The 23,363-nt window shown below is 39.5% G+C and overlaps 1 protein-coding gene across 1 annotated transcript; it reads left to right on the forward strand.

The window, feature by feature from the left end:
* Window positions 1-240: 240 nt before the first annotated feature.
* On the forward strand, window positions 241-23,014 carry miga1 (mitoguardin 1). The gene is made up of 16 exons (XM_073490857.1): window positions 241-347; window positions 2,280-2,436; window positions 5,238-5,409; window positions 12,322-12,440; window positions 13,415-13,547; window positions 13,719-13,855; window positions 15,380-15,503; window positions 15,625-15,725; window positions 18,380-18,489; window positions 18,614-18,686; window positions 18,950-19,036; window positions 19,119-19,217; window positions 19,311-19,445; window positions 19,704-19,757; window positions 19,941-20,057; window positions 20,539-23,014. The coding sequence occupies exons 2-16, from the start codon at window positions 2,338-2,340 to the stop codon at window positions 20,755-20,757; spliced, it is 1,779 nt and encodes a 592-aa protein (XP_073346958.1). The 5' UTR covers window positions 241-347; window positions 2,280-2,337; the 3' UTR covers window positions 20,758-23,014.
* The last annotated feature ends 349 nt before the right edge of the window (window positions 23,015-23,363 follow it).

The following is a 23,363-nucleotide window of genomic DNA, read 5'->3' on the forward strand; positions in this document are numbered from 1 at the left end:
AATGATGACATTTAAAAAAAAAGAAGGGCAAAATCTAAATGGATGCTGTTTCTGCATGTTTATTATATCACCTCTGTGATAAAAGCCTCCACTGTAATACCCGAGAAAGCCGAGTGGGGGCGCGGAAGCTCCACAAAGCTGACAGGGAGCATGCTTTTATTTTGAAAGCCACGCTGGGTGGGCGCGTACCGCCGCTCGAGTCCTTCACTCGGCAGCAGCTGAGGTCAGCGGGAGGAGCGGAGGACCTGCCGGGAGGAGAGGCTGTGGAGGAACCCTTTAAATGTACCGGTGATATCAGCTTTACTACCTGCGTGTCATTTTCAGTTACAAAACACTCAGCAGAATTGGTGAGTTCATTTGTTAGACTGTTTAATTCAAGCCGCTGTGGCAAATTAAGCTAACACTGCTAACCGTTATTAGCCTCGTTAGGTAAGTTAGCTGTTAGCTGTTCAGCCGGGCCAGTAACAGTTGAGTGCTATCATTTTCAATCCATGTGCTAATATTACAAACCTGACAGACTCTCAGAGCTGGGATGCTGCTTTTATTCATGTCAGTATTTTTCTCCCCGAGAAAAACCCGCTGAAATCCTTGAAACAAACAGCTAATTTACTATAAGATGTTTTGGCATTGTGCTAGTGAATGAAAGCTAAAACTTTGGATGTTTCACTCTCTGTTGTGACAAGACAATGCAAGTTTATTGTACACCAGAGAGGCAAATTCAGTGTGTCACATAAGGCGTATAGAAGTATTACAACAACATTTAATACACACTGGGGAAAATATTATCAGTTGTAATAGAATATTGATGTAAAATACAATGCCATAACTTACAAGTTGACTTAAAAGAAGGCACAAGAAACATAGGAATAATTTCCCCCAAATTGAATAAGGGAAATAAATGTACAGTAGAGAAGTGGGGTAACATTGGTGCTCAATACTTAATGCACTCTGCAAATAATGTCTTTTGCAAGTTAGACACGTCTGTTGTTTTAAATCTTGATGTTCTGAATTGTTATTGGTTTAATGCAGAAATTCAGGAAAGGATAAAATGAATGATTTCTTATTGTTTACTTGTCAGTAGCATATCCATGTTTTAAGGCAGTCTGTCTGCTTCTACAAATTCCAATGCAGACCTACTGTTTAGATGTAATATGTCATTTATGTTAAAAGTGCAATATGTAGTTTTGGGGAAAACATTTTAATCAGAAGAGAAAGATCTTCATTGACTGATATTTTTTTTTGAAGCCCTAACAAACTAAATAAACAATCTCTCTTCATTTTAAGGACTGAATAAATTCAATAAACAAAGGACAACACGATTTGATACTGTCTTACTTACATGTTTATATTTGGTTTATATCAGCCTTGTGTTATGTTTGAATTTCTTCTCCAAAACTACATATTGTCCTCTTAACAAAATGGAAACTTGAAATAAATCAGTATATAACATAAATCACAAAAACTGTAACATTACTTAAGGGGAACTTTGTGTATATAAGCAGGACCCTTCTAAGAAGCTTCCTTTTCTAGCATCAAACAGTGTTCTGGGACCTTATTCTCCTCCAGGATGGCTTGTTTATATGGAAATATATCAATAAACTATTTCTGAATTTGTAATATTACCTCATAATATTGTAAATATTTACCGTCTGAGTTTGATTTCTTTTGAGACATAGAATCAACATTTTGTCAGGTTGTGACCTGGCTTAACATGGAATAATCATCCATGTGATGAGCCACATGAGTGTCTTGTGCAAACTTAATTGGATGTTGCATGTTGTCTTGTAAGGTGGATATTTAGCAGCTTAGAAGATGTGCTCCCTCCTATAGTGCGTGACTGTGTTTAGAGAAAGCAATACTGTGTTTGCACAAAGATAAAGCCTCTAATATCCTTATGTGGCCAGACAGCCATTCTGTTCAGGCAGGTATATTGTAAGGTACAGTTTGAAGTACCTTTGCACTTCATATCTTTGCTGGGTGTGTTGATGATTTGTGCATGACTCATGCATTTGACAGACTGTCTTCGGTCTTTCACGATAGTTTTAATGCAATTAATAATTGGGGAAGTTGATGAAACATTTTATATAATTAGAACATTTATTTATTCATTTATAATATATTTTAAACAATATCTAAGTGGCTGATCAGCCAACCTCTACATAGGTTAAGCAGTTGCACATACAGTATGTCAGAGGCTTTATGTAATATCGTCATTATATCCCTTCTAAGCCGCCCAGGTTAAATCCTTGCATGTCACTCGCTCCTGTCATCCCCTTCAGCTCCAGCAGAATGGTGATGAGGATAAGAGAGTTGCCAAGTCATGGATAGATCGCCACAATGACACATGAGACCCTCACAAGCTCCCAGCTGTCTGTCAAGGCCGCTGCCCTGCGCATGGTTGACCTACCGCTGTCCGTGTACGGCTCCCTGGCACAGGTGAGGGTGTGTTTGAAAGTGGTAGGAGTTGGTCAACAGTTTTGTTATTGGGATTTATGAGAGGGAAGGTTGTTGAGGGTGCAGTTGCACTTTCAGGTTCTTTCCCGTTTTCTCAACTGTTTTGCAAACATTGACTGTGTTTCTGTTTCAATTTGACATGTTTGGCCCTATCGTTGGCATGAACAAATAGCTGGACTAAAATACGGGTTGCTGTTCCTACAAATGGCTTTTTTTACTAGCAATTGATAATATTTTAAGCAAATATCTAGCAGTTCCTTACATCTCCTTTAGAAGAAATACAGAGATAAAGTAACAATAAACTTGGAGGGACTTCCCGAAACACAGTTACGTTCTGGCAAAAATATGTGAGTGATCTGCATCAAAAGATCCACACTGTCTCCAGCTTGACTGATGTCTAATTTTAGGTGTAACAACAACAATTCAAATGTTTTCAGGAGAATGATTTCCATATTTTATATATCAGTTCTCGCTCAGAAATTACTGTAAACTATACAAATTAAAGCCCTACTACATTTAATTCTTAAATGTCAAACAATATCTAGACTTGTCTCATAGTTGTCATTATCCAGTTAAGTGTGAATCAGGGGACGTAAACACAAGTAACGTGACCTCACAAATAGCTAGATTATTGGATATACCTTTGGTTATTAGTTAGCTTGCATTGTGGAAAATGTAACCCCTCACCCCCTTCATTATGTGCTCCTTTACGTCCTCATGTGCATGCTGTTTCTGCTGGTAAACAGGATATACAAACATGGAGACCTGCTCAACCAAACTTTCCGGTGCTACAAGTATTCAAAAGTTTTACTGACCTTCTTTTAACCAGTTATGTTACACAATACGTTTGTTTTTTCCTTGTTGTACTTCATTAATCGCGGTGTTATCAGAAATGCATCTGCATGTGGCAGAGTGAGTTGTCTGAAGGTCAGATGTGACTGAATTTGGCACAACTCCATTCACTGTGCTCCCTCTAAGCTGGTTAGGAAGGTCTGTGGCTGTGTCTGTTTACATGTACAGTACTACTACATGTTTGAGCAGTGCAGCTAACACCTTTGTATGATGGAAAGATACTGGCCAGCAGCTGAGCTTGATACTGTTGCTGATTAGAATGTGTAAAAGGGTTCATTTGATATGGGCATAGAGGACAGCCAAAAGTCAGCATCTGGCTTTCCATGAGCATGAATATTGACTGCACAGTTTGAATACTGTTGTAATAAAACTTCAGTATCATACTTGAGTAGTAATGTGTCTTTATGGATATTTAACCAAACTGGAAGAGCTGTTTGTAAAATCCACAAAAGTTAAAGCTCATTTAAAACTTTTGTTCTCAAAAAAATAACAATGTTGAATGTGATCTTTCTGAAAGTGCAAATTTCAAAATTGCTATCTGAAATTATAAAACACAGTCCAAAATCTGAGACCTTTTATTATAAATGGACATAAATGTCAGTTTTTCATTAAAATGTAAAGCAAATGCTGTTTATACTTAGCAAGTATACATAATAAGCACAAAAAGAAGTGCACTAAAACTCCTCAGTTCCTGTAATGTTTCCACTTTTAGTTGTAAACATTTTGTTTGTTGGTGTTTATCTTTTCCTTTGCTGGATAGTCTCCAATATTTTCTCTTAGGGACCCTCATGTTACAGTGTTTATGAGTAGTGCATGAGGACAGTGTGTGGCCAGAGTCACGTAGCAGATCTGGAATCTGGTAGGAGCATGACCTGACATGTGTGAATAGCAGGAACGTGAACGGCATGGAAACACTGCAGGCCTGTAACACCATTCAATCATCCCAGTCCATTTTCAAAAAAGTCAATATTATGGCTGTTGTCATCACTCCTAAATCAGTGTTTATGTAATCGTCAGTTGTAGGGAATGTGCAGCAGTGTGTCTGTGTAGATAATCTCCCTCATCATTCAGTGTTTCTATCTATAGCCCCCCCCCCCCAGCCATGCACGCTATCTGAAATGGATTCTTTGAAATCTAAATGACAGGCTGGTAGCTGATTCTCAGCTCTGTTTGTTACATCATCGCTATCCAGAATATTTTGAGTGATCCATCCTCAGATGAACTCCCATCAGACAGGACATGTATTCTGTGTTGTGCATGATGTAGTCCCTCCTGTTCTTTTTCCCAACCTTCATGCTGGTCATTATTAGGGATGCACGATATGTATTTTTTTCAGCTGATACTGATAACCTATAGATACCTGCTTCTCATGGCCGATACCAATAAGATATCCAATAATTTTACATTTTTGTACTTTAAAAATGATCCTAACCTGTAGTTTATGCACATCTGAATGTTGAGAAAACTAATTTGTAGTGAGCTAAGATGGATGATTTAAGATTACACAGCTCTAATAAAATTTGTTCTGTTAAAACTTTTTCTTTCCTCTCTGAGCCCTTATGGGAGCCCCTCTGTAAAACTACTTTTACAAAGGTTTTTACAACTGTAAGAAATGTCAACACCCATGGTGACATTTTTGGCAAAAATCACATCATCATTTTTATCTGTTTTTTTCTTCAGTGAAATTGAAATGTAAAACTTCTGTCTGACTCCCTCAGTCAGAAAAAGGGATGTGATAATTTAATCAAAAGATGTTAAAATACAGAGCATGAGCATTAGTTTGATCAGATTTTCTTTTTTTCTTCCTTTTTTTTTTTTGGGCCTGCTCCAAACTGACCAAACAGAGAAGAAACCAAGTTGCTGCTCAGGCTTCTTTTTAAGATGCATAAACATTTCAAATCAAACTTTTTCTCCCTCCACTTGTCCTCCAGGTGAGTGTCAGCACAGGCACCAAGAAGCTGGTGGCAGCCACTGCCTTCGGTGCTGTCTCACTTCTCTTCCTTGCACGTCACTTCCAGAGGAGGAAGGGCAGAAAGAAGACTCACTCGCCTCAGTGGGAGCAGGCTGGCTTTGAATTTGCCTTCCCGGCCTTAGCAGAGAACGGTAAAACTCGCTGACACTGTGATATTTTTTCCTCTCACCCAGCAGGCTCTTGGCCTGTGATCTCTTCTTAGTAGGTTAGCTCAGTTGCTGGTTTGTGATGTAATCAGACTGACATGTTGGACAGCTCCTGTATTACCATGAACTGAATGCTTTAACTCATTTAATCTCACTTAGGAAGATTTGCGGCCTGGGGTTAGAGTTCCGAAGAGAAATTTACAGAAACGCAGGATTAGGGGGTCACGTGACGTCACCGAACAAAATGGTCGCCTAGTTGGAGACGTCCCGATTAACCCACCAATTTACCCCAAATTCGCTAGTTGAATCTGAGTGGTCGTGCTCTAAGTCTCAGTAAAGCGATAGTCTAACACTTTAACTACGCTGGGAGCTCTTGTAAAACGTGTTTTATGGAAACCAGAACAACAAAATACGGCACCAATATCCCGCTAGCTAGCGGGGCGAGCGCTAAGCTAACATACGACGCGGGCACCATGACGGGAACCGGTAAAGCAGAGTTCAACGGCGGAGGTGTCTTGGCTGCCATGCAACAGTCCCTAGAGAAAGCCACAGAAGAGATGGGACAAGTCGGGAAGCTCTTGGCGGCTTTGCAGGCAGACATGACGAATGTTAAGGAAGCCAGTGCCGGTTTGAGAACCGATGTCAACGGAATACTGACCCGGTTGGATGAAGCAGAAAGTCGCATCTCTGTGCTAGAGGATGAGAACCACCAGCTTCGCCGAACAGCGGATAAAAGTGCTAAAAAGTGTGAGGAACTACACCAGGCCGTTGAAGACGCTGCCAACAGGGACAGACGCCAAAATTTGCGGCTCGTTGGTCTGAAGGAAAAGCTTGAAGGTAGAAACATGACAGACTGTGTGAAGAAAATAATCTCTGAGACCCTGGATATTGAATTGGACGGATCACAGCTGCAGCGAGTGCATCGTGCCCCAGTACCAATGCCCGAAGAAGACCGGCCGCCCAGACCCATCATCATGCGGTTTCTAAGTTTCTTAGAGAGGGAACGGGTGCTGTCTGCTGCAAGGGAGAAATACAGGAAAAAGGAAAGCGTGATCTGGGGGGGCTGCAAGCTGTCATTTTTTCCTGACATGACCAAAGAGACGGCGGAGAAGAGGAGAAAGTTCACAGATGCCAGGAACCGGCTGCACAATCTGGATGTGCGCTTCACTCTTGCATACCCGGCCGAATTACGCTTTACATGGAGGGGGAAAAGGATGAAGTTTACTGATCACAGAGAGGCAATGGACTTTATCAACAAGGAGGAGACGGAGCGTCTGAGAGCAGTAGAGGAGGCTTGAACTTTATCCCGGCGGACTGACAGTTTGACCAATACACGGTATAAGGATCCGGATTGCATGGCTCAATGTGCACAGGACACGACTTTTAGTTTAATTATTTTTTAACCTGATCTCTGAACACGTTTAAAACGCAGTGAGTATGGGACTCCGTCCAACTGGTTGGTCTATAGTATAGCGGCTCGAAAATGTGTAATGACCTAAGTGGTTCTCTTTATGTTTGTATTTTAAATCAAAAGTGACGCGGAGTGTCATAATTTACTTTTGTCTATTCAGAGCCAGCAATGTCGGAACAATGCAACGGAGAGGCCCACGCTGTTTGTTTTTTTGTTTGTTTATTTGTTTTTCTTTGTTTGGGTTACGATCCCGAGCTATGCAAACAACATTTCAAATACCGCTGTTTGGTCTGTGCACATTATGTGCGTACTACATACAGTACGTGTGCGGCATATTGTAAAATGAGACACAGGTGACGTTTTGAGGGGTGGTGGGGGCGGGGGGGCTTCTAATGGGGACCATCTGAGTGTGATTCATGGACCGAGTTTGCGGTGGGTCTCTCAATAGTGTGAGAGAAGGGAGGGGCGGGTACCCTGTTCTATATGGGGTTTTGTTTAGTGTTCTATGTTCCGAAGGGGTTTTATGTATGGTTTTCTGCGTGTTAACTTGGGTTGTGATAGGCAGCGGGGTGGCACTCTCTCCTTTTTTTTCCTTCTTCTTTCCTTTCATTCTTCACCATCCTCTGTGTGAGTTATCATTTCAGTATGGTCCATATACAAGGTATCTATTAAATTATGGCTAATTGTGTGAGGTTAATATCCTGGAATGTAAACGGGCTACAAAATCCAGTGAAAAGAAAAAAATGTTTATCATACCTTAAGTCCAAACAAACTCATATAGCTTTTTTACAGGAGACCCACTTGACTGATTCAGAGGCTGCCAAATTGAAAAGAGACTGGGTTGGTCAGATATATCACAGTTCATATACAAGTAAAAAGCATGGTGTGGCCATTCTAGTTCACAAAAAGTTAAATTTTCTCATTGTAAAAGAGCAGAAGGACGAACAAGGAAGAATGATACTTGTGGAAGCTAAAATTGATGGGAAAAAGGTTAATTTATGTAACATTTATGCACCCAATATAGGAGATCCAGTCTTTTTTCATGGAATAAATAATTTAATAGGGTGCATACCTGATGGGCACACAATTTTAGCAGGGGATTTCAATCAAGTCTTGGATGGGACCCTGGATAAAACCACCTTTTCTAATAATGTACCAAAAGACAGGATGGCAATTAAACTCTTGATGAAGGACCTGGGATTGATTGATATATGGAGGCTTGTCAACCCGAGACAGAGAGAATACACATTCTATTCCCATAATCACAAATCTCACTCTAGGATAGATTATTTTTTAATTGGCAAGGATCTAGTAGAGAGCATCTCAGACTGTACAATAGGACCCATAGCACTGACCGATCATGCTGCAGTGCAGCTAGATTTAGTAATTAAATCAGATGGGGCAAGGAAAAATAGGTGGAGGCTAAATGTGTCGTTACTACGGGATCCAGAATTTAATAGTTTATTAGAAAATGAACTTGATAATTTCCTCCAGGAAAACACTGGGTCAGTAGATAGGTTTGGGACTGTCTGGGAGGCTTCTAAGGCTTACATAAGGGGGAAAGTTATTGCCTATTCAAGCAAGAAAAAAAGAGAGCAAATACAACGATTAAAGGATCTTGAATCTCAGCTTAAAGAATTTGAGAAATCATTGTCTGAGAAGCACTCTGACCCGTTGTTGAAAAAAGTATGTGATTTGAAATTTCAAATAAATGAAATATACAACAAAAAAGCTGAATATGCCCTATTCAGGTTGAAAGGTAATTTTTACGAGAGTGGAGAAAAATCAGGGAAACTATTGGCTAGGCAATTACATCAAAAAGAGACTAGTTACGCTATACCAGCTGTTAAAAATGAGAAAGGCGAATTGGTGACACAAACAGGGGAAATTAATAAAGTATTTGCAAATTTTTATGAACAACTCTATAAATCCGAAATCAATCCGGATGTAGGTAGCTATCAGACTTTTTTCTCAAATATCAACCTGCCAGAAATCTCAGGTGATCAGAAAAACTTTTTAGACAGCCCCATAACAGTCGAGGAGGTTAAAAAAGCCATTTCATCAATGAGGGTTGGAAAGTCACCTGGTCTAGATGGCTTTCCCTCAGAATATTATAAGAAGTTTGTGGACAAATTGGCCCCTATCCTAAAAACAGTGTATGATGAATCATTTTCATTGGGGAAACTACCAGAAACATTTAATGAAGCGCTGATTTCCTTAATTGCTAAAAAAGATAAAGATCCCGCTGATCCAGGAAGCTTTAGACCTATCAGTCTGATCAATGTGGATTGTAAAATTCTGACAAAGATTTTTGCTATGAGGCTAGAGAGCGTTTTACCACACTTGATACACTCGGATCAGGTGGGTTTCATAAAAGGAAGATCATCTTCAGATAATGTTAGACGCCTCTTACATCTCATTCAGCTTAATCGAGATGAAAGCACCCCAATAGCTGCCTTCTCCTTAGATGCCCAGAAGGCATTCGATAGAGTGGAGTGGGGCTTTTTGCGGCATACACTTGGTATATTCGGGTTTGGGGAAGGTTTTATCAAATGGGTGGACATAATTTATTCAGACCCCAGAGCAACAGTGATAACGAATGGACTGACCTCGCCCTTTTTTAGTCTAAAACGCGGGACCAAACAAGGAGACCCTCTTAGTCCTCTACTTTTTACATTGTTCCTTGAACCATTGGCCACTGCAATTAGGACAGATATTGATATTAAAGGAGTGTCACAAGGGGGGGAGGAACACAAACTCTTTATGTACGCAGACGACATTTTATTACTTATCAAAAACCCTATAGTGTCTATCCCTAATGTCTTATCAATAATTGAATCATTTTCAAAATTATCTGGCTATAAAATAAATTGGCAAAAATCTGAAGGTATGCCAATATCGAGAGGGTGCAACCAATCAGTAATCTCTACATTCCAATTTAAGGTTATCCCATCTGGAATGAAATATCTAGGGATTAGATTATGTTCAGATCTAGAAAATATAATCTCTATTAATATAGGTCCTTTAATTAAAAAAATTAAGACGAATCTGGACAAATGGAAATTGATAAACCTTACTCTGTGGGGGAAAATTAATATTATAAAGATGGCAGTCGCTCCACAATTTAACTACATTTCTATGATGATACCAGTAACCATCTCTGACCGTATTTTCAAACAATATAATCGTATGATAACAGACTTCTTATGGAACGGGAAAAAACCCAGAATTGCTTTGAAGAAACTCTGTGCCTCAAAAGATATTGGGGGGCTAGCTCTTCCAAATATGGAATTATATAGCACAGCATTTGAAATGAACAAACTAACAAATCACTGGACAGATTATGGGTCAAACCCTAGTTGGGTTAAGATCGAGAAGGAACTTGCCACTCCATTTAATATTGTGGAATTATTATCACAGAAGAAAACGGACAGACAGAGAGAAGAAGGAAACCTAATCTTACAACACTCTCGATGGGCATGGGCAAGAGCACATAAGACCTTGGGGATTTCTCAATATAAACAGGGTTATTCTTCTATATGGAATAACCCTTCAATATGTATAGGGAAAAAGACATGCTCTTGGGGTACATGGTTGGCAAAAGGGATACGTGTTGTTAATGACCTCTATAAGGACCAGTCATTTGTATCATTTCAGGACCTTAAAGAACAATATGGTCTAACAGACAAAGGGGATTTCTGGAAGTATTTACAGTTGAGGAGTAGTGTGAGTTCTACTTTTGGATTAGAATGGACAGAGGCCGGAGAAAATAAGGTTCAAGAATTTCTCAATTGTCGTCATACTCTGCATTCAGCCTCTATGTTTTATAGAAAAATGTCAAATATTCAAACAAAAATGTGTGAAAGCTTGCGATTAATATGGCAAAAGGATCTTGGTGATGAGATCAGCGAAGATGTATGGCAGGATGTGATCTCAAATGTAGGTTGGGCTACAAGGGATGCAAGGAGTAAGTTCATCCATTATAAGATTGTACATAGATACTATTTTACACCACTGAAACTGTTTAAAATGGGATTAACTCAGGACAGTAAATGCTGGAAATGTCATAAGGAGTTGGGGACATTCCTTCATGCTATATGGGACTGTCCTATGGTACTGCCCTTCTGGAAGGTGGTGCTGAAAAACCTTGAAGGATGGCTTAAACAACCTTTACCAGAATCCCCACAATTATGCCTGCTAATGGATAGGGCTCTAATGCCACCAAGCCTTACCAAAGCAGAGGTCCGGGTGACAATGACTGGTCTTGTTGTTGCGGCTCGGCTCATACTACGCAAGTGGAAGAGCCCACATAAACCAGAGCTTGTGGAGTGGTTAAAACTCATGACAGAGACTGCTGCCTTTGAAAAGATGGTTGCTAGGGTTAATAATGTTCCAAATAAAATTAGTCAGATATGGGAAGTCTTTGTGAACTACATAGGGGATGTGCCATAGGGGGGTGTGAGGCATGGTTGGAAGGATAGTTACATTACATTGCATGTAATTGTATTTATTTATGCTTTGAATATGTATGAAGCATGAGGGGTGCCAGGGGTGGGGGCTGCCTTTGAGTTGTGGGATGAGTGTTCTGTTTTCATCAATGTTGTATTTTGTTTTTATTTTTTTTTCAGATGTTTTTATTTTCTCTTTTTGTCTGTTTTTCTCCTCGTCCTATCAATCTGTTTCTCCTTTTTTGCTTTCTTGAACAGACTATTGATTTGTGCGATACCTGTAACACTTGAAATGTCTGTAAAGTTATGTTAAAACAAATAAAAATTTGAATGACAAAAAAAAAGAAACGCAGGATTAGATGGAGTCAAATGACAAACAGTGACAGGAGAGTATATTTGCAAAGCCAACTCTGTTTCTTTTTATGCGAACATCAGTTAATCTAACACCTGTGATAATGGCTAATGATGATATGATTGCTCTTGCTGAAGCTGGAATTTGACCCAAGAGAGAATTACATTTGAATTAACGTGTAATACAGCATGAACAGAATGATAAACATGGATACAGGTAGTCAGAAAAAACCAAAGTGCCATGTGACCTCCAGCCTCAGTAACTTTTTGAGACTCTTTAAATGTTAAATGTGTTTGCAGAGTTGGACTGTTCCTTCTTTTAAAAATGTGTCCCTGCTGGCCCCCGTGCACTCTCTGAATGTGAGCAAATCAAATAAAATCTCTACAAACAGATGCGGTATTAAGTACATCGACGAACTGAAACAGCTTTCTGATGCAAGTATGAGTATAAATTTGATTTGTAAAAATAATCAGAGCTTGAAGCTGTTTTTATAAACCAACTCTCAGCAGCAGGTGAGCCAGAGAGTAAATTATTAAAACGGGGCAGTGATGCAAACTTAGAGTCGTGCAGTTGGCAAACACTGTTTATTCATTGTGTAACTCTGCTACATGCTCATGCAGCGTGATCCCTGTATTCACATCTGTCTCATAAAAGTTATCTCTGAACTCTCATCTCTATCTGCCCAGATAACACCAGTCAAAACATCACTCTCACCCTCAACTCCAAGAATGGCTGCTCCTCTGGTCTGGTTCTCACGACAGGAGACTACAGGAAGCTGTCTGGGTCTCTGCTGAGCCTGGCATCGGTAAGATATTTTTTTATTTAAAAAATCCAAACCCAGAAATATAATGCAATAACAAGCTACAATTGTTAGGAAAGAAAAAGTAGTATACCATATACTTAAATGGGTAGAATCACATCTACTGATGGCTTTCGTCTGTCCAAACCAGTCCTCTTTGTTGCATTCTTCTACCTGGTACAGCACAGTTTCAGTAAAGATTGGATCTCTTTGGATGTGAGATCTCCCTTCGACTCACTGCAAAATGTTGAATTAACTAGGTGGTCAAATAGCATTTAATGTTTGGTATATGCTCTGTGGATGGGGTTAAGTATACGTTTTCACATGTTATTGGCAAAAATATCAGTTTTACCACAGATTTTCTGAACTAATGAGTAAACGAAATCACACATGTAGACCTACAGCAATACTTGGGCTGTCCCAAATAGTTCTAAGCTTTGAAGCTTCATTCATTACTTTGATATTCGAGTTCAAAACCAACATTTGAAAGCTGTGCAGCATGATAGTTGAGTCTCAGTCCCAGGCCATCAATTACAGACACTGGTACGGAGACATCTTTCCCCAGAATTACTTAAACTCGACCTTTTAACAGGGCAGTCTAGTAGCAATCTAAATGACATAACCACAATGATAGAGAATCTATTTCGGCTTTAACACCGTCAGGATGTATCACTTAAACCGTGACCAAAAAAGATCATATTATGTATCTGCATTCGCTCGCCGCTCTTTGCTTTTGTTTGAGGATTTTTTATTTATTTATTTTTCGGGTGATGATTTAATGAAATATGACAACAGACATTTAATGCTTCATTCAAAAACCTCAATAGAAGCCTCAGCTGTCAACAATGACGCGTGGTGCAGCCCTAAACAAAGGACACTAAACATGTGGAGTTGATTGGGTTGACGTGCTTTGTGTTTGTGGTGAGATGCTGCTTCCATTACTTGAAAGTTATCTATGTTCTTCTGCCGTGGCTTTGCAGGTAAAAAGCATGAACTCATCCAGCAGCAGCACCTGCGCCAATGAATCCACCTGTTGGGACCGAGCGGGGGAAGCTGACATCTGCAGTTTGGTCAACTTACCCGTCACCACACCTGAAAACCTCTACCTTATGGGTAAAGATACTTAAACGCTAGTGTTTGTAAATAGGAAGGACAATGAGCCTCATAATAAATGTGTTGAAATTATTGAAATTTTTTGGTGCTTTGTTTCAAAATGAAGCTTTTGAGTTACTGATTATTTCACGAGATTGTGTGTGTGTGTGTGTGTGTGTGTGTGTTTTGCAGGTATGGATTTATTTGAGGAGGCTCTGAGGCGGTGGGAAGAAGCGTTGACATTCAGGAGCAGGCAGGCCGAGGACGATGCCAGCTGTGCATCCGTCAAAACTGGAGCTGGAGACGCCATTGCTGAGCAGGGCATGGAGGTGAACACACCAACACACTTATGATTTGTATCCGAATGTAGTGTAACAACAGGCTCAATCAGGATAGATGTGAAGGAGTCAGCCAAATGATGCATTTCAGATGTTTGTCAGGAGGCATTTTATAAAAATTGATAGTGTTCAAACTGTTACTGGCTCATGAAGAAATTAATGTGTAAGTAAATAAATAAATAAAATAATTGGCAGCGTCTACCTCATCCTGGGACCAAAGAGTTGGTGTATCAATTCTAGCTCTGCCAACATTTTCTCTTCTCTTGTCCGTGTTCTCTCCTTTTATACCAGAGGAAGGTAGAGAGGAATAAACTGCCCACAAAGCTGCACTACAAATCACATATATGAATAACCAGACAACCCACCGGTGTCACAGAGTTTAGATTATATAACAGCTAACTCATTGGCTAGCTAACCTGGTTGGAACCTGGTTTTGGATTAGTGTGGGTCAAATGGTTACGCTCGGGCACCCAAACATACGTCTATTCTGCTGCGAAGGATATCCCCTGCTCAGGTGTGCCTCTTTAGAAAGCTTGTTAATAATTAGGTCATGGGGGATTCTCAAGAAACACCTACAAGACTTAATAGGGTTTGACTAATGTTTCTCCCCCAGCTAGCACTCTCTTTACTCGTCGTTTCACTTGAATTAGTTCATGTTGGTAGGTTGTAGCCATCACTTTCAAACAGATTTAATGAATAATTTAATGAATCATTTAAATACTGACAGCGAATCAAAATCCATCTGAATTTACAGGGCCTTCAATTAGCTTGATTTTGAGGGCATTTTCTCTTTATGAAAGCTAATTGATGGCATTTAGGAAACACTTTTGAGAAGTTCTACTCTAATAACTCAGTCTTTGTTTTTTATAGAACTTATTAAATGTGTAATATTAGACTGCAAATTGCTCATGAAATACTGCCAAACAGACTTTGGCGCTAATGGGCTCTCTGAAGTTCGTTTCAATTTTAATTATGTTTTCTTTGATGCTCGTCAGGATAATTGATGTTGACTCATACAATAATAAATCTAATTTTTGTTCGAAAGATGACAACTCGTGCAACTCCTTGTCTTTGAAGAATTTCATAAAACCATCCAATTTCTTAAGCTGCTAACACAGCTGGTGTGTGTAGCGCCTGATTGGTGCCACTGTTTGCAGAACGTTGTAGTGATTAAAGAGCTTTCACCCTTTTAAGTTCATACTATGCTGGAGAACCAATAATCATCAAACCCCTGTATTCCCCAAAAACAAATAATAAAAGTCGATCATGCTGCACCTTCTCCTCAGCTAAATTACACAAAGCATCCCACACCAGGGGATTCTTTAGACTTGCCCCATGCATTCGGGTCACAGACTTCACCATCATGACAAATTCAAGAAGAGAGTTGGTCCACTGTTGCAAAGTCAAGGATTGGGGCGGTTTTCACCTCCAGGCCAAAGTGGATGAAAGTAGGATCTGCTACAGGGCTTTGTGAGTCATATTTCTATAGTTGAACTTGAATGTTTTTGTGTTCAGGATGTCATCAGTGCGGAGTTCATCCACAGGCTGAAGTCTCTGCTGCAAAGAGCTTACAGCCTCCAGGAGGAGTTTGAGGGAGTGTTGTGCATGTCAGAGCCCTCATCCCACAGCAACAGCCAGGGTGAGTCACTGTTTATACGCAATATTATGTAATTTCCATGATAACCAGAGGGTTTAATGATATGTGCACCCGTACGATACTGTATTATGCAACACATTATAAGGATTATTCTCCATCACAGATAAAATGGCAGACATTTTGGGCAGAGAGGATCTGGACGACGTCTGTCTGAGGGACAGCATCAGCATCGCCTCCACTGACTCATTTGTGTCTGCTGCTGAGGTGAGGAGTACTCTTTAGTGCTGCAGCTATGATTATTTTCATTATTAATTATTGTGTATTAATAATTCAGTCTATAAAATGTCAACAACTTCTGTTGTCCAACTAACAGTCCAAAGCCTAATGTCCTTTTTGAAAAGAAATTGTACATCAGAGCAAGTCAAAAAGGACCAGATATAAGAAATAGAAAATGGTCGACAGAAACATGATGTCTTTGAATTTGCATTTTCTTGATTTCATTTTGAGATATTGAAAATTGACAAAATGCTGCTTTCGTAGGTTTGATTGATTCACGAGCATCTGGGAATGTTTTCCATTAAGAGTGCTAACAAATAGATGTTGTTAAAGAATGGTATTTGAAATTCCAAATATAAATAAGAGCTTGTGACGTATTTTTTTCAGAAGAATCTATAACAGAAAACAGAAGCAGCACTTTACAAAAACAAGACCCTGAAAGATGCAGTTACAAAACAAGAGAATGTTATATTTTATTCTTCATCTGTCTTCAACAAACCACAACAAAGTGTTGTAATGCATATTATTGCAAACATGAAGTGAATTGTTTAATTCACTTCAAGAGCCTTGTATTGATACCATACAACATGTTGTTTAAACTGTAAATGGGGCCCAAAACATGACAATAACATCAGTAACAATAAGTAAGTTGTTGATCTCACTATCTTGCAAAAAACCTGGATTATAAGATAAAAACAATCATGCAGGTGCATCTTGTTGGGATACAGATGAAACTAATACTGAAACTGTAATACTAATGTAGAGTCTACAGAACTAAAGTGAACAGTAGTGTAAAAAATAAGATGCTCCATAGTCCCACAGATGAGCACCAGAGTGGCAGTGGAAGAGAAACAAACATCTAAATCTCAAAACATCTTAAGCTTCACACCTACAACCAGTTCACAGCAGGAGTTTGATTCAAATAGCTTTGATCCTCCTGTAAGTTCACCACCCGGTGTTTACCAGTACTCAGCTGATCTCCTTTACTCGTTAAGTCAGCGTGGGGGCTCAAACTTGAGTATCCGGTGCCACTGGTGCACTTGACCCTCATTTTACAAAAATAAACTGGTAGGTACGAATCATTGATTTGTTCACTGAAGCTAAATTCCTTGAAATGCAGCTGAAATGTTGATAACATGTTCATATAAAGGTGTTTATGTGCCCACTTGCTGAAAGCTAAAGGTGCTATTTATCTCTACCAGGATTGGGTGTTAAAATGTACAGTACACATCGTTTGATGTAAATGGTTGTTAAGGTGTCAAACTTACTTGGAGCTACAGTCAAGTAAATGTGTTTAAAAGTCATAATAAGGTTGTAAATTAATGTATCTGTGCCCTCAAACCAGTATATGTTTAACAGGCAGAGCTCCTCGCAGTCAAACTGGGTCATTTATACTCAGTGAGTCACTATAAATAGACTTTCAACATTCCTCAGTATACAGCATACAGCCTGCTCTAGCCCTGCAGCTCGCTTCACTATAGCTTCCACAAAGCACGGCAACATGGAGATGACAGATTTCTAACAGAGTTCAAAACGACTCAATTGAAGAATTAATAACCGCAGAAGCACAGAAGTCAGACATGACCCATAAAGTAACTGTAATCAAGGTCATGTTGAACCTGCACCCATTTTAGGAAGAAACGTCAGGTTCAGCATTCAAGTCCAAATATTCAGGATGTTGATTAAAACAAATAAACTTAAAGGCATCTTTTTATCTCTGTTGTCTTAAACATAATGTTGTGGCTCTCAGTAACCTCGTCAAGGTTTGCTTGTGAGTGGCTGAAAAACCTTTTTGGTGTTGTCATGTCACACGTTTTTAGTAGTGAAGCTGCGACGCCTTGTAGTTCTTTAACAAAACAATAAAAAATTGACTTCTACACATTACATCAGGTTTATCTGTCAAAGAAAATACAGAGATAGTGACTATGTTAACATACACACTAATATTCCAAACGTATTCAGGATTTGTTAAGGGTCAGGACATATTTAATTTGGATATTATGAATTAGTCCTTATTTCAAATGCAGCATTTTCCGATTGAGACATGTGGAAAACACAATATCAGACAAAACTGACATTGCAATATTTTGGTAATATTATGTTATAAATCTTAAATCATGTAATATTAGACAGACGCCTCTTGAACATTAGTCATGGAAAATGGGAACTTTGTGAGTTTTGCTTTTGTATCATTCAACAAAAAAGTTGTAGCAGGACGTGTTGGTGTTAATGTGCCACATTTGACGTTGCACATCCTGCGATGTGACTTGCTGAAGTGTACATTGCGATGACGATGCTGAAACGATATATTGTGTCGTCCTGATACAGCTCATTCAGGAAATGCATTTTGCGCATGTAAACATTCTGATATCTCCTTGTCAAGCACCTGTTAAAAAACCTTTTGGGATGTTTGTACCTCTTCTTCGTCTTCAAATGTTTTGATGTCAGCCATCATAATCCGAAAGCTTTCTATTTTCGCATGAATGTTCATGACTTAGAGGAACATACTGCATTAAGAATAAGAAGCATGACTTCTTTTTCTCTTTGGCTGCATCCAATTTCACTGTTAATCTCTCTACCAGGAATGGGATTGAAATGACCATTATTCAGTCAACCATAATCTCTGTCTGTCTTTGTATTAGCTGTCTGAGCACCGAGAGCTGAGGAGCGTTTTGGCTCTTGGTCATCACCCTTTCTACGAGGAGGCGCTGCAGATGGCCGAGGATGGAAAGATCTCCTGCAGGGTGCTGCGGTACTTACACTAATCACTCTAATAGACGTGAAATACAGAGAATTTACATTCCTGGAACGAGCTGTGTGAAGACACAATTTGGGTTATTTTTCATTCTGGTATTTTTCTTAATTTTCATTCTCAGGACTGAGATGCTGGACTGTTTTGGGGATGTAGATTTCCTTGCGAAGTTGCACTGTGTGCGGCAGGCATGTCAGGTACAGTATAACCTTGGAAACTAATGTATTGGATTTAATACACCAAAAGATACTCTAGCCTTCCAGATGGTTGTTTACAGCTATTTTTTAACAGTCTATCATATAAACAAGATTTATATATAGACAGAAATGCAGCAAACCAGCCATTTAATGCACTAACTTAAAGCCACTAAGTGTAGAATTCTAGTTTTCAGTATTTTTGCACCCTTAAAGTAAATAAAGGATCTGTTTTGAGTCAAGTGTTTGTTTGTTTTTTTCTCCAGCTCATACTGTGCGAGAGAACGACCAGAATGTTTTTGGCCGAAACTGGAAAGAAAATACTGTCTTCCATTATTGTGAAAGCTCAGAAGGTACGACTGAAGCCACAACTAGTGAAGATGATACACCTTCAGTGAGTGCTTCCCTTCCTAACAGTCATCGTTTGGTTTTCAGAACCCGAACAGATTCGAGGAAGTGTTTGAGGAGATGATTTCCTTCCTGGAGCACACAGAGCACTGGGAGAACACAGAGGTGGAGCTGGCAACACGAGGGGTAATGTCTGACTTCTGCTGCCTAGTGACAAGTTGTAATAAACAACCTCTCTTCTTCTTTTCATTTATAATGTCTCAAACTCGTTCTCTCCAGGTGAAGCACTTGAACTTCTATGATATAGTGCTAGACTTCATCCTGATGGACTCATTCGAGGACCTGGAGAATCCACCAATCTCCATCCAGAATGTGATCAACAACCGCTGGCTCAACAGCTCCTTCAAGGAGACAGTGAGTCATGTTTCTACTGGAAATTAGTTTACTGAATTTAAGTGCAATTATTTATTGCAATACTTAAATGATTATACTGACATCGACTTTTTACAGAAGAGTAATACTAACACCAACACAGCATTCTTATCTGGAAGGTTTATGTAAAATGTAGAGTTGGTTTGAAAAGGCCAAATCGAAGGTTCAAAAAATAGGTTTTTATATTTTTCTGAGATACTGACTTTTTTTAAAGATGATTAATCTGTATGTATTTCACAGGCGGTGGCATCAAGTTGTTGGTCAGTGATGAAGCAGAAGAGACAACACATGAAGGTACAACAGCTTCTAAATGTTTCTGATGAACGAGAACAGGCCTGTGATGGCTGGATAAACACTTAGGATATCAGTCTCAGTGCTTCACCGCTTCTGTCACCTTTATTTTAAGTCCTACATTTTATTTATTAGTTGCCATTAGTTTTTGTCAGGAAATCTTGAGTAATCTCTGTTGTGTCGCAGGTGGCGGACGGCTTCATCGCACATTTCTACGCTGTGTGTGAACAGATCAGCCCCGTTCTCGCCTGGGGTTTCCTGGGTCCCAAGAGCTCCCTGCACGACTTCTGCTGCTTCTTCAAGGTCAGTCTCAGCACCAGGAAATATTGTGATGCCAGCCAGAATCCTCTTCTAAACAGGGTTTTTACTTCTGTTGGTGTCACAACTGAGGTTTCTACCTAAGCAAGCTTCCTCTTTCATACTCCTGAAGTTAGCACTGTATCCATGTAGGACACACAGATTTCAGGTTTTGCAGATTGTTTCTCATAAAGTATTGATTTTAAAATTAATTTAAACTGATTCAATAACAGATTTGCACCATAAATTAAAGGTACAGTGTGTTGGATTTAGGGGAATATTTTGGCAGTAGTGAAATATAATATCCATGTTTTTTTCATTTGTGGAAAATCACCTGAAACTAAGTTACCTTGTTACCATACAAATCTTTTATATCTACAGAGGAGCAGGTCCTCTTTATGAGAGGCCATTTTTCTGCAGTAGCCCCAAAAAGTGGAGTGTTCCTGTTCCAAAAATGCTCTCACATATTGTTTATTTTCTCCTTCAGGATCAGGTGCTGCACTTCCTCAAGGACATTTTTGACCTGGACAAAGTGCGTTACTCCTCAGTGGAGAGTCTCGCAGAAGACATGCTCCACCTGCTGCACCGGCGCTCTGAACTGTTGCTGGCCTACCTGGGAGCCGACTCCCTGCGTTCCGTCAACAGCTGCAACCCTCCACAGGTACAGCTGGTGCCCAGCGCCCTGCTGGAGGCGCCGGTGCAATGAGTGATGGGAACTCATCATTAAACACTACACGCATGGAGATCTCAGCATTTATTCAAGGATGAAGTCAGACCAAAGAAAACTTATCAGTAGGTAGGTCTGAATGACTTGACGCTCCACCCGCCTGGTGCATAAAACTGGTTAAACCAAACGCTCATTCAACGTAAAAATGTCACGAGGTCTGAAATCCACTCATCACATCTCCCATCATGCTGTGCACGCTCATTGCTGTGGATCCATACAAACTGTACCAGTTGTCTGCCTTCACTTTATCATCCTCTCGTCACTGTGCCATGGCAGTGCACGTTAGTTTTTAAATATCATAGCAATAATATTTGTAACTTGCTGTGAGACTGGCATTAATTCTCGTGCAGTAGATATTACGCTGTGTGAATAAAGGCATATTTATTGCTGTTAAGAGCAATTTGTCTGAAAAAGATAATATTTACATTATTTATTTTACTATACAGCGAAATGATGCAGGATTTATTTTTTAGAAGTTGTAGTTTAAGTGTTCGCTTCAGTGGATTGTGATCAGCTTCAAACATGCAGTAGTATGAATACAAATGTTGTATAATAGACTTTACCAGATATAGATTTTTTAAATGCATTTTCACATCTTGTTGAACATCAGCAATGCAAAACCATTAGATGTTCTTTGTGTCTTTGTTACCAGCACATTGCCCAGAGAAATGTAAAATGACTTAGACTGGCTGTAAAAAGGGAAAGTTGTTTTTTAGCACTCAAAGCCTCATGCAATAATTTAAATGAAGTCCAGCACATGCAGCCCACAGCCTACATGGCTCTTAATCCCAGTGTATCAGCCACAGGGAATAAAAGATTATACACCACTATTATGTCATCCTACAGCTGTTAAACAACTTGTACCGCTCAGATTTTTATGACGGGCAAACACACAGGAAGCCTTACTGTCGACGCACACATTCAAACCTCGTGTTCATCACTGAATGTCAGTCTGAAGAGAGACTGCGATGCATTTATTGTCTGCTCTTATGATCAGTCACTGCCATGTACAGAACATGCACAACATTAACGCTTTGAGCAGTGGAGTTACTTCAGGAATGTGTTAAAGATAAAAAATGCTACATAACTATTTAGAGATGATTGACTGCAGGATGTCCCTCTTAAAGGGCAGCTCCACCAATTTTAACACATTTAAGTGTGTTTACAGGTCTTGTTGAGGACTACTGCATATGTGAAAACAAGTAATATAAAGCCTGTTGTGGCTCCAGAGGAAGCTGATAAAATGTCTCCAGGGATGCCCCTCAGTGGCCAAGTTGCATTGTGGGTAATGTAAGCACCATGTTTTGAAAAAGGAAGATGAAAGCGTGAAATTAACAGTGTCGTCTGCATCAATTTTTATTATGTTAAATTGTCCATAATGAGTCCAACAGTGTTATAAGACCAGTGGACTGCTTGTCAAAACCTGGTCCCCAATTACCCACAATGCAAATTAGCCACTGTGTGACATCACTGCAGGCAATTTATCAGATGACATGCAGGCTTCCTCCGGAGCCACACAAGGCCTTGTAATACTTTACACATATGCAGTAATACTCCCCAAGACCTGTAAATGCACTTAAATGTGTAAAATTGGTGGAGTTACCCTTTGAAGGATACTTTCATATTCCTTGAGATCTTTCTTAAACACCAACATGCCCATATGTACCTTGAAATCTTCCGTATGTGATTGATGGGGGACAAAATCCAGTCCTATCTCACTGGTTCAAGCTTTATAACTGAATCTTCCTTAATTTTCATCATCCAACATAATAACTAAGTGTGACTGGGTTATAGTCAGCTTGTTAGGTAAACATTTCAACACATCACCATGGGCTCCAGTAACTTGTGCTGGGCTTTGTGCCATTTGCTGACATACAGTATAAATTGAATGATTAATCTTGAAAAGTGTTTTTTTATAGGATCTAGTTTACTTTCTGAAATCCAGTGGTGTTAGGACACATTAAGACCACTGGAACGTTAGAAGATCCTCACTCAGACTTCTGACGCCTCATTAACTTTAAGACTGAACAGACTGGTGGCTCAGGATTTTGTCCCCTTTTATAATCACTTTAGAAAGGGATCTTTTCTCGGCCAGTATGAACAGCAGAAATGGTTGAAACATTTCTGAACATGAGTATTGTTTTAAGGAACTTATTTTGGCGACAGGGAAGAAAATTTTACATTTGTGAGTTCACTTTGTTTTTGTGTACAAATAAAATAAACTGACTGTATTTGACATGCGTTTGTTTTTCCTCTTTAAACTTAAAACTAGATTTACAGCCTTGCGGTTGTATGCCTGCATGAACCAGATGAGTTGCTGTTCCTGAGCTACGGCACTGAATTATAGCCAGAACCTTTTTTGGAGGATTTCGACTTCTGAGAATTAGTCAGAATTCTGAGGCAAAAATATCTGAAGAAATTCCCTCAACGTTTTTCAGATAACACGTTCACAAGAATGGGATGCAAAGGAGGTCACAGTGACATTGACCTTTTACCACCAACTCTTATCAGTTCATCCTCCAGTGGAGTTATGTGCCAAAATTTGAAATATCCTCAATGCATTCGAGATATCATGTGCATAAAAA

Source organism: Pagrus major, chromosome 21, assembly GCF_040436345.1.
Source record: "Pagrus major chromosome 21, Pma_NU_1.0".
NCBI classification, from domain to species: Eukaryota; Metazoa; Chordata; class Actinopteri; order Spariformes; family Sparidae; genus Pagrus; species Pagrus major.

What these genes read in the sequence shown, in the direction of transcription:
- miga1 (XM_073490857.1), top strand. Translation starts at nt 2,338, where the DNA reads ATGACACATGAGACCCTCACAAGCTCCCAGCTGTCTGTCAAGGCCGCT. An exon ending in TGTACGGCTCCCTGGCACAG is followed by an intron (nt 2,437 to 5,237) that starts GTGAGGGTGTGT and finishes CTTGTCCTCCAG; the next exon opens with GTGAGTGTCAGCACAGGCAC. An exon ending in CTCTGCTGAGCCTGGCATCG is followed by an intron (nt 12,441 to 13,414) that starts GTAAGATATTTT and finishes GTGGCTTTGCAG; the next exon opens with GTAAAAAGCATGAACTCATC.